The sequence below is a fragment of the Cottoperca gobio genome, chromosome 21 (genome assembly GCF_900634415.1).
Source record: "Cottoperca gobio chromosome 21, fCotGob3.1, whole genome shotgun sequence".
NCBI lineage: Eukaryota > Metazoa > Chordata > Actinopteri > Perciformes > Bovichtidae > Cottoperca > Cottoperca gobio.
The window spans coordinates 23,836,948-23,852,903 of record NC_041375.1 but is presented as its reverse complement, the minus strand read 5'-3'; the positions used below and the strand labels follow the sequence as shown (position 1 = coordinate 23,852,903).

At 40.0% G+C, this 15,956-nt stretch overlaps 1 protein-coding gene across 17 annotated transcripts in view; it reads right to left on the bottom strand.

Moving 5' to 3' along the window:
- Positions 1 to 15,778, bottom strand: part of neb (nebulin) — a 59,613-nt gene extending 43,835 nt beyond the window's left edge. For 13 of the 17 annotated variants that reach the window (XM_029458538.1, XM_029458546.1, XM_029458545.1 and 10 more), the window contains exons 1-32: positions 15,709 to 15,778; positions 14,509 to 14,610; positions 11,500 to 11,547; positions 10,652 to 10,759; positions 10,394 to 10,501; positions 10,029 to 10,133; positions 9,303 to 9,407; positions 9,088 to 9,192; positions 8,593 to 8,697; positions 8,085 to 8,189; positions 7,883 to 7,990; positions 7,357 to 7,473; positions 6,327 to 6,428; positions 6,110 to 6,217; positions 5,906 to 6,010; positions 5,716 to 5,814; positions 5,128 to 5,226; positions 4,947 to 5,054; positions 4,741 to 4,854; positions 4,442 to 4,639; positions 4,201 to 4,308; positions 3,998 to 4,096; positions 3,795 to 3,899; positions 3,486 to 3,593; positions 2,627 to 2,938; positions 1,908 to 2,114; positions 1,690 to 1,794; positions 1,482 to 1,589; positions 1,081 to 1,392; positions 513 to 719; positions 261 to 365; positions 38 to 145 (exon numbers count right to left, since the gene is read on the bottom strand). In XM_029458538.1, coding sequence (XP_029314398.1) covers positions 38 to 145; positions 261 to 365; positions 513 to 719; positions 1,081 to 1,392; positions 1,482 to 1,589; positions 1,690 to 1,794; positions 1,908 to 2,114; positions 2,627 to 2,938; positions 3,486 to 3,593; positions 3,795 to 3,899; positions 3,998 to 4,096; positions 4,201 to 4,308; positions 4,442 to 4,639; positions 4,741 to 4,854; positions 4,947 to 5,054; positions 5,128 to 5,226; positions 5,716 to 5,814; positions 5,906 to 6,010; positions 6,110 to 6,217; positions 6,327 to 6,428; positions 7,357 to 7,473; positions 7,883 to 7,990; positions 8,085 to 8,189; positions 8,593 to 8,697; positions 9,088 to 9,192; positions 9,303 to 9,407; positions 10,029 to 10,133; positions 10,394 to 10,501; positions 10,652 to 10,759; positions 11,500 to 11,547; positions 14,509 to 14,589 — 3,912 coding nt within the window. In that variant the 5' untranslated portion in view covers positions 14,590 to 14,610; positions 15,709 to 15,778. Of the gene's footprint in view, positions 1 to 37; positions 146 to 260; positions 366 to 512; positions 720 to 1,080; positions 1,393 to 1,481; positions 1,590 to 1,689; positions 1,795 to 1,907; positions 2,115 to 2,626; positions 2,939 to 3,485; positions 3,594 to 3,794; positions 3,900 to 3,997; positions 4,097 to 4,200; positions 4,309 to 4,441; positions 4,640 to 4,740; positions 4,855 to 4,946; positions 5,055 to 5,127; positions 5,227 to 5,715; positions 5,815 to 5,905; positions 6,011 to 6,109; positions 6,218 to 6,326; positions 6,429 to 7,356; positions 7,474 to 7,882; positions 7,991 to 8,084; positions 8,190 to 8,592; positions 8,698 to 9,087; positions 9,193 to 9,302; positions 9,408 to 10,028; positions 10,134 to 10,393; positions 10,502 to 10,651; positions 10,760 to 11,499; positions 11,548 to 14,508; positions 14,611 to 14,894; positions 14,999 to 15,708 lie in introns of all 17 variants that reach the window. The other 4 variants (XM_029458539.1, XM_029458541.1, XM_029458540.1 and 1 more) reach the window with 4 other exon arrangements.
- Between the last annotated feature and the right edge of the window lie 178 nt (positions 15,779 to 15,956).

Genomic DNA, 15,956 nt, shown 5'->3' with positions numbered 1-15,956 from the left:
ATGCATGCAGAGTTGGGTAGATTTATGATTTACATACATCGCTGGCAATATGTCTGCCTTGCTTGGCGTGCAGGATAGAAATAGCATCGGGCTTCATGTTGTATCCCTTCGCAATATCTTCCAGCCACTTGTGCTTGTAGTGACTCTGTGGATAAACAGAAAAAGTGTTACGACAATGTTTTGTACTCAGATGATCCTATTCTTTTGACTAATAAAACATTGTCTAACTTTGATTTTCAATCAATATATTGTGCTCTTACCTCGCTAAGGGTCTGGGCGTTGAATTTAGCCTGAAGGAACTGAGGGCTGTCAGCTGGCAGATTGTAGGTGTGCATGAACTTCTCGCCAGAAGCTCTGTATGAAGACTAGGGGGAAGGAAGAAGATCAGTAAAACCTGTGCATATCCGAAAGGTTCTTGTAGGAGAAGTTCTGGTCCGACAAGCATCAACATCGCAACACGTTTTAAGAGATGAAAAGGCATCGCATCTTGTATAAATAGAAGACATTCTTACATTGTCCATGATCTTTGTGTTGGCCAGAGCCAGAACCGTGCTCATGGCATCAGTCTTGCTTGTGAACTTGAGAGTACTTGGATGCTGGCGGTAGCCTCTTTCTTGCAGCGCAGCTTTAGCAACTCTGGCCTTCTCTACATCCAGAGAACCGAGAGGGATCCACCCGACGCCCTTACTGTAGTTGTTGTAATCTGACTTGTATACATTCTGTGGGTTTATAGAGAAAGACATGTTCAACATTTGTAAAATAGTTTATTGTCATCAATGTTGTTTTGCCCTGAGTAATAATCCATTTACTTATACATGCACCAATTGTACTAGCATTACACAATGGATTTTTAACTTCAACTTCACAGATCTAAATATTTCCGCTTTTGCAATGTTTGTGACACTCGTATTCTATTTATTTACAGATTGTGACATGCACAGTTACATTTGCGTGTGTAGTTTTGAGACTCTTCTCACGGCCTCCAGCTTCACACAAATCCTCAAATGCATGCTGCGTTTAAGTGCTTGTGGAAAACTGGGACTTCAACATGCTGTATACAGGTGATAAGTGAAAACATACATCACTCTGAATCTCCATCATGCTGCGACACCGCCGCAGGTGCAGGTTGTCAGGCAGGAGCATGTAGCTGTGAGGGATCTTCCTGTATCCAGTGAAGGTCTGAGCAGCAGAGGCCTGCTTGGCGTGAGTCAAACTTATCATGTCTACTGGGGAGTGATACTTCAGCTTGGACTTGTGGTAGTCCTTCTTGTAGTTCTTGTCACTCTGCATCTTGGCCACCTGCATGTAGTGAACCAGCAGAGGATCGTCCTGGATGCTGCGGTGGCCAACATGGTGGCCCTTCGCCTTCTCATAAGCCAGCTTGTACTTGTACTGTGAAAGCAAACACATTACGTATGAATAACATTATTGAATTCAGTAACGCTTGAGTAGTTTTATTATTAGCATTACCCACAACTTACATTACTGGCAATGTCTCTGGAACGTTTTGCTGCGATAATGGGGATGGCATCTTCCTTCAGCTGATGTCCTTTGAGCAGATCTTGGCGATGAGCATAGGTGTAGTAATTCTAAATAAAGTGATCATCAGTGTTACAAAGTATTCATTTCTATATACTTTGTGCATGTGCACAGACGCTGGAAAATACTAGACAAGAACGTGCAACTAACCTTGCTGATGTTGACGGCATTGTATCTGGCTTGCAACAGTTCAGGAGCATCGGCAGGCAGATGGTAAGTGTGCATGAACTTCTCTCCACTGGCCTTATACTCTTTCTGCATAATGACAATAAACAGATTGGTTTATGTCTATTTGGAGAAGGAATTGAAAGACATCATTATATTTATGTTAGAGCAATTAATATGTTATTCTTTTTGCTCCTTCTCACCGTGTTCATGGTCTTGGCGTTGGCCTTGGCCAGCTCCATGTTCATGGAGTCAGTGACGCTGGTGAATTTGATGGTGGAAGGCGGCTGGCGGTACTTTGTCTCATTCAGAGCTGCTCCTGCGACCTTGGCTTTTTCCACATCAATGGAACCAATAGGAATCCAACCAGTTCCCTTGACTGAAGTCTCATAATCCATTTTATAGTTGTACTGGAAAGTGAAATCGACAAAGTGAAAAATGCAAATGATAAGACCTGAAGAAACATCATCTTTTATCCAAGACATATTTATCTTCATTATGACCCGTGTTGGGAAGGTGACTTTAGAAATGTAGTAAGTAGTATAACTATTTAAATTGCTTCAAAGTAATGTTATTTATCACATCTGAACATCTGAACACTTTTCAAACAAACGTTTTAAACAATAAACAAACAAATAAAGCTGAAAAGTGCTAAAAACACTGATTACTGTCAAACTTGTATCAGAAGTTATTTTTTAAATATGACTTAAATATGACTTAAACAGAATGAAAGTTAGATTCTACATATAAGCTTTTTACCAAAAATAATATATTTGGATGTAACCCTTTCGTAATCACCAACATTTCGATTAGTAACTAAAATGGATTACATTACTACATTTATTTTGTAATTCAATTACGTCACATTACTCCCCAACACTGAATGTGACACAAAAGTCCCTAAAAGGAAAATTAAACTCACATCACTGGCATTGAAGTTCATGTTGCGAGCAAGGTGCAGACTCATTGAGTCGGGCATAAGACTGTACTTATGGTTGTCCTGCTTGTAACCAGCATACGTCTGAACAGCAGAGGCATGTTTGGCCTGAGTCAAACTCATCATGTCTACTGGGGAGTGATACTTCAACTTGGCCTTGTGGTAGTCCTTCTTGTAGTTCTTCTCACTCTGCATCTTGGCCACCTGCATGTAGTGAACCAGCAGAGGATCGTCCTGGATGCTGCGGAAACCAACATGGTGGCCTCTGTCCTTTAGGTAAGCCTTCTTATACTGGACCTAGAGGATAAAGGGCATATAACATGTCTAATTATTTAGCGTTTAAATACTTTTTCGGTTATATAATGTTATATAATGAAGGCTGGGTCATGACCGAAAGAACGAGATCGCGGGTACAAGTGGCCAAAATGTGTTTTCTCAGACGGGTAGCCGGCGTCTCCCTGAGATATCGGGTGAGAAGCTTAGCCATCCGTGAGAGACTCAGTAGAGCCTTTGCGTTGAAAGGAGCGAGTTGAGGTGGTTCATCTAGTAAGGATGCCACCTGGGCGCCTCCCTAGGGAGGTGTTCCAGGCACGTCCGGCTGGGAGGAGACCCCGGGGAAGACCCAGGACTCGGTGGAGAGATTACATCTCCTCACTGGGAACGCCTCGGGATCCCCCAGTCGGAGCTGGAGGATGTGGCCCGGAGAAGGGGAGATTGGGGTTCCTTACAGGAGCTGCTGCCCCTGCGACCCGACCCCGGATAAGCGGTAGACGATGGATGGATGGATGGATGAATATACAATGCAACAAGAGGTACAGTATTTCTGGTCATTCAAGAGACTTACATCACTGGCGGCATGCCTGGCAGCTTTGGCAACGACAACAGAGATGGCGTCGGACTTCATGTCATAACCTTTGGCGATCAGTTCCTGCCAGGCTTGCTTGTAGTTTTTCTGAAATGACAAATTACAGATATGAACAACAACAACAAAAGATATGAACACTGGATACATATCAACACACACAGCTACATGTATACAGTATGTGTAGAGCATCACATTTAGAAGCACATTAATTTAAACATACCCGACATTACTATTAACAAGTGTGCTATAAGAACATGTTGGTTTATTGGTAGTATTTCAATGACTTACCTTGCTGATGTTGTAAGAGTTGCACTTGGCCTGGAGGAACTCAGGGAGGTCATGAGGCAGAGAGTACTTCTGATGGATCTCCTCCAGACCTCTCTTGTAGAACAGCTACAAGGCAAGAAAGCAATAAGAGCAGAAGTCACATGTGCTGTACATACAGTACAGTACAGATCTCTGATTAACAGTGAGAGTGACAGCAGACTCACATCACTCCTCTGAAGCTGGTTGACTTTGGCCTGCATCATGACGGGGTGGTTGTCGATGGAGGTGAAGGGGATCTTGTCTGGGTGTTGTCTGTACTTCCTCTGTAGGAAACATATGTGACATATATGTCGCCAACTATGAAATATATCTTTTTTGTTTATGTCAAGAGGGCATCTGTAAAGAAGCGACGTTGTTGTGCACATACCTCGCTGAGGATATCACTAGCTTTATTATTTTTTTCCACTTCCAAGGAGCCAAAGGGGATCCAAGGGGACCCCTTGGTGAAGTTGTTGTACTCAGACCTGTAGTCGTTCTGTGATGCAGAAAAACAAGCAAAAAAAGAAATCAAATGGTGTCAATGAATCCATAATCAATCTTATAATAAGCATGCAAGTACACGTTTTATATCATGATTAAAACCAGAAAACTGTCAGTACTGTACTTACATCGCTCTGGATGATGTTGGATTTCTTGGCCAGTTCCAACAGCACACTGTCGGGGGGGAGGAAGTATTTGGTGCTGATGCTCCGATACCCGGCCATGCTGGCAATCCCCTGGGAGTTCTTGGCCAAGGTGATTGAGATCATATCCAGGGGTGTATGGTACTTGGTCTTTACCTTTTCATAGTCCTTTTTATATTCACGCTGAGAAGATACGAGTAAGAGAGTGTTCAAGAGGGCCGTCTTACCTCAGCTCTAATACATTAATGTTAAAAGGTAAGTATTACAACAAGCTGATGACTTACGTTACTCTGGATTTTGGCCACGTGAACGGAGTGCAAGATCTTGGGATCGTCATTAATGCTGAGGGCTCCGACCATCTGTCCCTTGTTCTTCTCATACTCCTTTTTGTATTTAACCTGCAAAGAAGAACAAACGTTGATCGATTAGTGAAATGCAAAGCAAGCGAGACATACCGAAGCCATAAGGGCTGATGATGTAGCATACTTACATCACTGGCAATGTTTGTGTGAGCGCGGGCAGCGAGGATCGAGATCATGTCGCCCTTGATCTCAAACTTCTTCGCTTTAGATTTCTCCCAATCATACTTGTAACAGTTCTGCGAGGAGAGAATAACGTCAGCAATTCACTTTCTACATTGCTAGAAAATGAAATGCAAAGTAGTTACTTACATCACTGAGGTTAAAGGCGTTAACTCTGGACTGGATGAAGAAGTCAGGGGGCAGATTGTTCTTGAACTTTGTCTCTTCATACTTGGCCTTGTAGTTCAACTGCAAAAAGAACAAAGTGATACAATGACGTGTCATTTACTTCTCTGGTCTTGTCGTCGTACAGTCGTTTCCAGACAAGACAAGTAGATTTATTAAAATGATATTTGATTTCCTGTCACTGGAGGGCAGCAGTGTAGTAGCTGGAGACTATCGGAGACATATCGACTGTCCCTCTCCCTTCATCCCCAGACTCTCTGTGATCACAGGGTTTATTCTGGGCTAACTGAATGCTTGTTGCTATTTATACTACAGAGAGATAGCTCTCCAGTTTCCATGGTGCCCACAGAAAGACAGTTGGGCTCCGTGGATGACTGGGCACATTTTTAAGCCGATCTGCATATCTCGGAGAATTTGATCTGGCGAGTTTAGTCTATAAATGTGTTTTGTGCACAAACAGTAAGAAACCAAATGAAATGATAGTAATATTACATCAGCTTCATGTAGCAGTTAGAAGTTTTATACATTATATATGTTTTATGTCATACGTACGTCACTTAGCTGTTTGGCGTTGATGGCGGCTTGAAGCTGAACTGGTGAATCCATCACTTGTGTAAACTTCAGTGTGGCTGGATGTTGCCGGTACGTTTTCTGCAAAAGCAGGAGAAAGAAGCCGTTTGTAACAAAAAATAGGAGAACTTTAAATCTTTTATTCAGCATTTTGGTCGCCAATACTACTCACATCATTACACTTTTCAAGCTTCTTCGAAACTTCATATTCAGGCGTAATTGTTTGAGGGTAGAAGCATTTCGTCTTAATGTCTTCATATTCAGATTTATATAGTTGCTGCAAGACAGAAAAGGGAAATTGCATAGAAAGATATAATGACGTATTTAATACACCAGTGATTTAAATGAGAACAAATGAAAATGCACAATGATTTACCTCATTCTTCATTTCCTCTACTTTCTGGCAGTGAAGCATGTAGATATCCTCATAGCTGCCGATGTAGTGGCCCTTCACCTCGTTTTCATACTTGTTTTTATAACGTACCTAAAGAAATACATTGAAATGTGTTTAAAAACGGGTTTTCTTTCTAAATAAAGACAAGCGATAATATCATTGGTTTATGAAAGTGTTGCAACTGGCAGATTATTCTTACATCAGTGAACTGTTTAAGTACGGAGTCCATCTGAAACTTGGGCGTGTCACAGTAGTTGATACTGGAACCCCTGGATTTCTCATAGTTGGATTTATAGACTTTCTGCAAAGAAGATATTAAAACAAAAGATGAACATATCAATTATGAAATAAGCAAACACTGAAAAATACACAAAGAGCTTAAAAGTCATCTGTCCACATGACTCACTGTCAACTGCAAACAACACGTTCAATTAAATCAATTAACTCACTGTAGGCTAAATGCTCTGCAAGTGACTTCCAGATGGTTTCATTAGCACCACTAACATGAACATCTTAGAGAAGCTTCATGTCAGACGCTCTGAATGCCTCCCACACAACCATCTCAATCACTTTAGCACATTAGTCTTCAGTTAACGATCTCACAGGAGTCATTTCATGCAAGCAACGTCTCTGACTACAGGAACAATACATTTAGTCCTAACAGAATCTCCACACATTCCAGGAACCATATGTGTGTGTGTGTGTGTGTGTGTGTGTGTGTGTGTGTGTGTGTGTGTGTGTGTGTGTGTGTGTGTGTGTGTGTGTGTGTGTGTGTGTGTTCAAATAATAAATGTAATGCTTAGTGAAAGTAGAAATCATCCTTGGCACAGAATGTATTTTAATACCTTAAGAATTAAATGTGCAAAAGTGCAGAATGGATAAATATATCATTTAAATCACGTAAGGATTTAAGTTTTCTAAGAATAACTATTTATTTGTATGAAGAAGAAAAAGGTTTGCTATGAATTCTTGAAGTATTGTGATTTATTTTTATATTTTAACGTTTATTAAAATGTTTGTTTCTCTTCCATACTTGATGTTAATACAGATGAGCAGTTTAAGAGAGTGTGTATAAATGTGTTTGACTGTGTGTGTGTGTGTGTGGATCCCAGGAGAAATAGCCAGTGCCTGTACACTGGGGATCCTAATAAAGAAAGAAAGACGAAGCTAAATTGCTCTTAAATGATCTATAATGTTTCCCTTCTACGTAGTTCTCTTCAGACACCTACATCACTGAGGATGGTGCCAGCATATCTGAGCTGTCTGAGGAGAGGATTCTCTGTGGCGGGGAGCGTGTTGTAGTCCGCCTGATCTTTCTGTTTCTCGTATTCCTTCTTGTATTGGACCTGAGAACAGAAACATGGAGAACAGAGCGAGTGAGAAGACGACAACGTTTATTCACACTCATCGTACGACATGGAGGAAAAGCATGTGTCTTTATTGTTTCAAAATGACGCATGTTTGCCTGACTGTGTGGGCGGAGGTATACAGTGGCTGAAAAGCCTCTTCACATGTGATATGTTGGGGACTAGTGACGCTACACACTCAATGTGTGCAGTGACGTTGAACCAAATGTAGATCTCTCAGTGACGCGGTGCATGTGTGGGCACTCTGCTCTGAGACACGGGTGTCGTGTCTTCCACATGAGATAGGACCTATAAAAACACTCTGATACCTGTGTGTGTGTGTGTGTGTGTGTGTGTGTGTGTGTGTGTGTGTGTGTGTGTGTGTGTGTGTGTGCGTGTGTGTGCTTACCTCACTAGCGGCAATACGAGCCTTCTTGTTTGATCCATAAACGGGCGTGTCTGTTTGCATGAAATAAATTTGGTCTTTCGTATCCTCATAATGTTGCGTGTATCTTTTCTGAAAGGAAAAGGGATCGACAGTTAAATACAGATATAATGACAAACTAACACCCTTCTAAAATAATAATAATAATAATAATAATAATCCTTACACTGCTCAAGTTCTCCATCGCCACCCTGGCAGTGGCCACGTCGAAGTATGGCGTCTCGCACCACTGACCCTTGACATTTTTATTGTAATCCTCCTTGTATTTGAGCTGTGGAATACAAACAATCAACATTAGAGGATGTATTTCACATATGAACAATGTCGCATAGCAATATGTCGAAGATATAGAGAAAAATATTATAAAGGGTTTGATAAAACTGGAACCACTATCATTTCAATCTATTGTTGGCCTCTCCCTTTCCAGCCAGTAACACGAGAGAGCAGGTGGCCAGTTATCCATAGCGGTGACGCAGGGTTGTTCCCTCAGGGCACTGTTTCCATGTAGGTTTTCAGCCTCTAAAATGTCATTTTTCCTGAGAAGCAATGAGGTTTATAGCTCTCCTATGTACTATTATAAATGGTAACAGAGTGTGTGCACGTATGTCCGCTCCCTCCATCCTTTTACATTCATACAATGCGTTTGACAGCCACATTAAAATGGTTGTTCTTACATCACTGCGCTGATGTGCCGCTTTCCTGGCCAGCTCCATTTCAGGAGGATCAGCCAAGGAGGTGAACTTAGCCATGCGCTCATCATGACCCTTCTTGTAGCGAATCTGCGGGGGGAGGAAATACAGCAGGAGTTGAAATTTACTCAGGTGGTTAATTCTATATATTAATATATTTGCTTACTGGAGATTAAATAGAAAAAACTGTTTAATAATAATGATAAATAAATAAATAAACCAAATAAAAATGTCTACTTTCAATAAATTAAATACTTAAATAATCAAGGTACAGAAAAGAAATTACCTCAGAAAATATTAAGCACAATATTTCACAAAATTATATATTACATATTATCATATTACCAAACCTTAAAATCACTAAAAGCTTTTCCCCAGAAAAATACGATATAAGAATAAAGCAATGTTCACCTTGCAAGTATTAAAAGCACACACAGGTCTAAACTCAACGTGTCTTTCCCGTCACTGCACTCGACTTACATCACTGAAGACCTCCTGAGCCTTGGCCACCCTGCGCAGCTCAGGGCTGTCGCTGTAAGGGTAGAACATGGTCTTCTCTTCGTCCCAGGCCTCCGTGTAAAGTTTCTGAACAAGGTGTAAAGTCATGAATGAGCCAATGCATACCAAATATTAAAAAATACGTTTCTTAAATCATACATCAGATGTACAGTGCTTGAATGCCTCATTGTGCTTACTTTGCTGTAGTTAGCAGCATTCTTCACAGCCAGCACCAGCTCAGGAGCATCAGGAGGCAACAGGTACCTGTCCTTCGTCTCATCCCACTTCTGTCTGTACAGAACCTACAATATGTACAGAAGAGTGTTAAACATACAAAGAAAACATCTTTGGTGTGTAATATATATTATATTATATATACATATATAATATAATATAATACGTACAAGTAAGTACATCATTTGTGTTAAATATACACAAATAAATCTTTGGTGTGTAATATATATATAAAAAATATATAATATATATATAAAATATATATAATATATATAAAATATATAAAATATATAATATATATATAAAATATATAATATATATAATATATACAAAATATATAATATATACATAAAATATATATAATATATAATATATATAAAATATATAATATATATATAAAATATATAATATATATATATAATATATTATATTATATATATATTATATACATGTATATGTATGTATATAATATATTATATTATATATATGTATATACATATATATAATATTATATTATATATATATGTATATACATATATATAATATTATATAATATTATATATAATATGATATATATTATATAATATATATGTATATAATATATTATATTATATATATGTATATAATATATTATATTATATATATGTATATACATATATATATACACATGTTATATTCAGGTAACTCACCTTGCTGATCAGTTCAGATACACGCTTGACGTGGGCGATCTCTTTGGCCTCACCACCATACAAGCTTGTTGTCCGAGTCTTATTTCCCTCCATGCGGTATTTAACCTGATGAAGATACACGTCATGTCTTAGTATTTATAATTAGAGTAAATAAAGTTTGTGGAAGTAAGATTTGATTGTATCATCATCTTTTATACACTTTACCTAAAGAGAATGTGTTCACTCACATTCACAATGTCACACTCAAATCAATTGCTGGCCACAGAATAGTGTCATTTAAGTAATTAAACAAATCACCAACCCTTAACCTTGAACTTTAGACAACATGATTTGGGGGGAAACATCCCCACAGTCCTCAGTCGTACCTCGCTAAGCTGCTCCTGGGCCTTCCTGATGCGGATGATTTCAGGGGTATCACTGATGAAGGCAGTAGGCTTCCCTCTGGACATGTCATAAGCATGCCGGTACTTGTTCTGTCAAGACAAGCAATCACTGAACTGAGTACAATAGTCATGAGCAAAGAAAAACAATAAAAGACAAAAACATTCAAATGAGAAGAGACGAGCTACATTTTTAAATACTTAAATTTGAAAATAGGTACTCGAGTCAAACGTGTTGCTTACATGGCTGTACTGCTCCAGCATCTTCTGGCTGTGAGCCAGGTATGGAGTCATGAACTTGGAAGTGTCCACCTTGACCTTCTTCCTGACTTTCCTGGTGGGCAAGCCAGACTGGAGGAGGACAGAGGGAAACACAATTAACTACCCCGCTAACAAAAGGGCGTTGGTTCCTTGATTACAGGAGAAGTGCAGCAAAACTACATCCAGTCACAACAGGGCGAGCATCGAAGACAAAAGCAGGACATTTTAACAGAATGATTTCATTACAACTGTCATGATACAATAATGATCTGATCTTATCACGGGGAAAAGAAAACGTCTCATTAGCAGTTTACACATTCCTCTAATAACTTACCTTCAATACTTAAAGTGCTTTAAGTCATGGCTTAATAAATCAGTAAAATATTCTGCATTAAACCTCAGCTCGTTAGGATAATGGTTATGAACTGAGATAATACTGGATGAAGGGCGACTGCAGGACGAACAAAAACCAACATGAATATACAGTAACATGTGCAGATTCTATGAGCACTGCATGCAATGCCAGGCTCAGCAACATGTAACATGTCTATAGGGGGACAGTAATCTGACGGGAACTAAATTACAAAAACAGTCAATACCCAAAACGCCGCCATTGTTTTCTTAGAGGTAGAAGAAAAACTTTAGTTTTAATTGATTTCTAGTAAACTTTTAAGGCTTTAATATAAGGACACTAAGCCTTCAATAGAATAACCAGACAGTAGATGTTCCATACAGGCATGCACACAAGGAGGGGGATGCACCATTTTCAAGACAAGGGAGGGGTATCCTGTACTGTTTGAACTGTTGTCCCTTGGGAGGAGGTGCTTTACCTGTGAGATCTGAGAACTCGTGTGCTCAGTGACAGTCATCGTTGTAATCTGCTCGACATATTACAAATATAGGACACACTCTGAGGTTTCAAAACGGCCAGAACAAGTTATGGGAGAAACAGCACAGTATTTCTAATGGATTGAGGGTGATTTTTCTGCAGCTCTGGAGCTCATTAATTACTGACATTAACACTTCAAGTAGTGAAATCGCTCCACACTGCATCACATTAATAGCTGTTCTGTCAAACGCCCTCAAAAACGTCCGTCAACTACATAAAAGCGGGAGCGCTATCGTCCGGGAATTTTTGTACTAATGTGTAATGAAGTGATTCGTTATCCACTCCGACAGCGTCACTGTAGGTATGATCCATAGAGGTGACTACACTGTGAGTGTGACTAATGAAGCCTGTATAGCACAGAGGACAGATTAAAATCCTCTGTAATGGAACTTTCTGGCCGGTTCTATAAACCAGACACTCACATGACTCTATTCTTATTTATTTCATAGATCATTGTTCCTGTTATCAGCAGCACACTGTTTAGACAGCTTTATAATCTCCCTGTCTGATCACACACACAGCGCTCATGGATTTAAACGACCGGTTCATTAATTACCTCTAGTAATATCTTGCCATGCAGATACTTTTATTTTGAAACGTTTTCACAAATCAAAGTTTTCTGCCTTCGCTCCAGTAAAGTGTAGGTGAATGAACACAGAAGAGTGTACTTGTTAATGCACAAAACACACTGGAAACACTGTTAGGAACTACTTTCTCCCAAACAAGTAGTCCCATATGGAACAACTGACACTTGTTTCTGGGGATTATCCCGAGTATCTGAGATAAGAAAGAGAAGCTGCTATTCAACAAATGGAAACACTGTTGCATTGGAGTGGAGGCAGAGATCCCCGAATGTGAAGTTATAATGAAATGTTTCTGCGTGACTCGATACTACTTGAAATAAGAGAGACATTTGGGGAAAACATTATTTTCCAGTGACGCAACGTTAAACCTTCAGACTACAGTAACTGAAAGCATTCACACAGATCTCACTGCTCCACGAATAGCTCCTCTAATTTACAGCCGGCCTGAATTATACTTCCAAAGCTACTCTGCAGGTTCAGATTATTGATATACAAAATATAAAATGTATTTGTATGGAATAAGATATCTGGAAGTACATAAAGTTAGCCCCAATATTCTGAGGCCATTCTGCATAATGAGTACTTTCACTTTGGGTACTTTAAGTACATTTGTATGAACTTAAATGCAGGTACTTTTACTTACAATCCCTCAAATCTACCAGACATCTAGAATCTACCAAACATCTAGAATCTACCAAACATCTAGAATCTACCAGACATCTAGAATCTACCAGACATCTAGAATCTACCAAACATCTAGAATCTACCAGACATCTAGAATCTACCAGACATCTAGAATCTACCAGACATCTAGAATCTACCAGACATCTAGAATCTACCAGAGCTGCGAGAAAGAACATCTCAATCATTTGTTTTATCAACATTTGTAAGAGGCTTCTGTATCTAAATCTATCAGACAGGAGAGAAGCATAGATGTGAACCTAACGTACATTTTACACGTACACAAAGCAAAAACAAGCGCTCCACTTCCCATCAGGCAACTTTCCGCCTCTCCGAAGCAAATTTGTAGCAGGCAACACGTTCCAGGAGTGTGATTTACAGCACGGGGGCTCCTCTCGCTCGCTCTCCCTGCACTTCTCCCTCCTCTCCATCTCCCTGCCAATGTGCCGTAGATGTCCACTTCTAAATTTGTCTGAATGCCAGTCCGGGAACTCTACGCTCCACCCCTTAATGCCCGGAGGAGTTAAGTCATTTATTTTATTTATATAAAGAAAATACTCAAGTAGATCATTAGCAAATAATACTATGTGCATATTCTCATACATGACCTGAGCAGCTCTATGTTTCTCCCCATTCTGCAGATTAAATAAGAAGCCATCGTACTATTTAATCAAAAACAATGCAACTTTTCTCCACAGTGAAGATGAAAGTGCTCGTGAAATCAGAGTGTATAGGTTTTGTGGCTCTCCGTTTGTTCCGCCTCCCAATTGATTTACATCTTTACAGCAAAGATGGTAAATCCATTTGAAACAGTTGATACGTTATACGGGAGTAAACTGACGACTGATCGCTCGGTGTGATTAGGTAATATTGCGTCAACCGAAAAACAATCCTTCAGACTCCCCTATAAGATATCAACAATATTAAGTATGAATAAATACAAGGCGAACTTTAATCCTATTTCACGAGGAAATATGGGACTAAGCTGTTCGCCTTCTGCTTTCACTCTTCCATTGGACACTGACAGGAAGACATTCAGAAACACAAGAAGTTGCTCATTTCAGCTTTAAAAACATTGTGAGAACTGGGAGGATGTGAGGTTTGATCACATAATCTGGGGAGCAAAGTAAATGAATGGTTTGACATGACACTACTGTAAGGGGTACATTACAGCTTTGCTAAATGTGTGCATTGATAGATTACATAGATAGAAGAGGTTAACTCTAAGAGGTTAAAGAATTTGCAAGAATCTGTGGCAACAAACGACATTATCATCTGGCCGTCGTGTAAATGATTACGTCACCAGATTCAACATTTCTTTATATAGGACGGTAAACTATGGCTGCCTGCTATAAATAAGGCCATTCCTCTTGGGAAGGTATATTTACCTTTATTAACAGACAATGTCCCAGCAAAAATCTTCAGTTTGAAATAGTTTTGATTTATCGTTGTCTGTTAAGGGCAACGCAGGATGTAAAAGCCATCTGAAACAGGATCCAGCAGCAGACATGGACAACTGCTGACTGGAGGGGGGTCACTAACTTAACTATTCATAGGGCCGGACACTGGACCTGTAGATAACCTCAACCTACTGGAATAAGTTCAATATCTCAGTTTAGTCATGAAAGTAAAGAAACGCAATTTAGGATTAATGCACATGACCCAGTGAGAAGACTTCCACTTACCTCGTCCAGAATCTCCTCCTCATATTCCTCCTCATATTCCTCCTCATATTCCTCCTCATATTCCTCCACAACTTCCGTCATTTTGGGACGGTGTTCGAGGCTCTGAGCAGAACACAGATAACATACAAAAGGTATTTGAACACTCACACGAATACACACGACATGAAAGTACAGCAGAGTGAAATGTTCCATCAGCAGCAGCAGATCACAATGTCAGACGGCATATACTCGGGCTTAGCCAAGAGATCAAAGGACAACTGCAGCAGTGATATTTTAGGATGCTGCCAGTCATCCCCTGCTGAACCCAATTACCTGATTCAAAAAGAGGAATAACAAACAGCAAAAATACACAACATATAGATGTTAAACCAATGGTTATGCCATACCAACGAAAGCTTTCCGCAGTATTTCCTGACAGTAAGGAAGCCTCACTTTGCCATCCACTAGGGCCTCAAACTGACAGTCCAACTTTGTGATATTTGCCCAAATCCTAAACAAAGTAATAGAAAAGTGTGAAACTCCTCGCAAACAACACAACAAGTCTAAATCAGTAATCACACAGGGAGCATTGCAGATTAGGAGGGTGAGAGTGCGTTTTAACAGGCCTTTAAATGTGTGAAAGCCGCCCCTTCTCCCTCACTTGCCACAACACAGCTCAAAGAACTGTGGCTCCTGGCTGAAGGTTGGCGACAGCTGCCCAACAGGGCTTCAGCTATTTGACATGTAAGCTAATGCCACAGCCTGATTGGTTGACTCTGTTTAGCTAACGGTAGGGCAATGCCTTCTGAGGCTGCAGGTTAAATATAGGATGGCATACTAAGTACCTTTTTTAGCACTTGATTGCCCTCTCTTTAAATAAATAAATACATCTATCAGTGAAATAACAAGAGAAATAGATGAAATTGAGGTAGAAGGACAAAATATGTCGACAGGCGTTGAGATAGAAGAAGAAAAAATGGCCAGTCTGCTGCTGACGTTTCAGATACATCCAAAGGGAAGGTCTGATCTTGCTTGAGTCTTGCAGACCCTGGATTGTTTGGTTATTCCTTCAAAGTGCAGCAGAGCCTTTACACTCCTTATCAACTGTCCTCCTGGATCCAGATGGCAGCAGAGGATGGAAGTGATGGAAGTCCAAGCCGATGGAAAGCCATGCAAGGTGTAGAAAATATGGATATGTGTGTCTCCTTTTTCTTTTCTTACCAGTTAAATCAAAGTTTTGTGGTCTCCTACGCCGCCAAAGTCTCCCCAGCTTCCCTCCAGAGAAAAGCTGTGAGAAGGCACACAGCTGCGATTTCTACCCAGGTTATCATGTGGCCGACACGACCAATCACAGGCCGGCGCTCTCGGGTTTCAAAATCTAAATATACCTAAGTGATCATTTCAGAAAAGAGCACCTGTTGAGGCTAATGCATCAGCGGTACAGTTATGAGGAAGGCAGTGGGGCACGG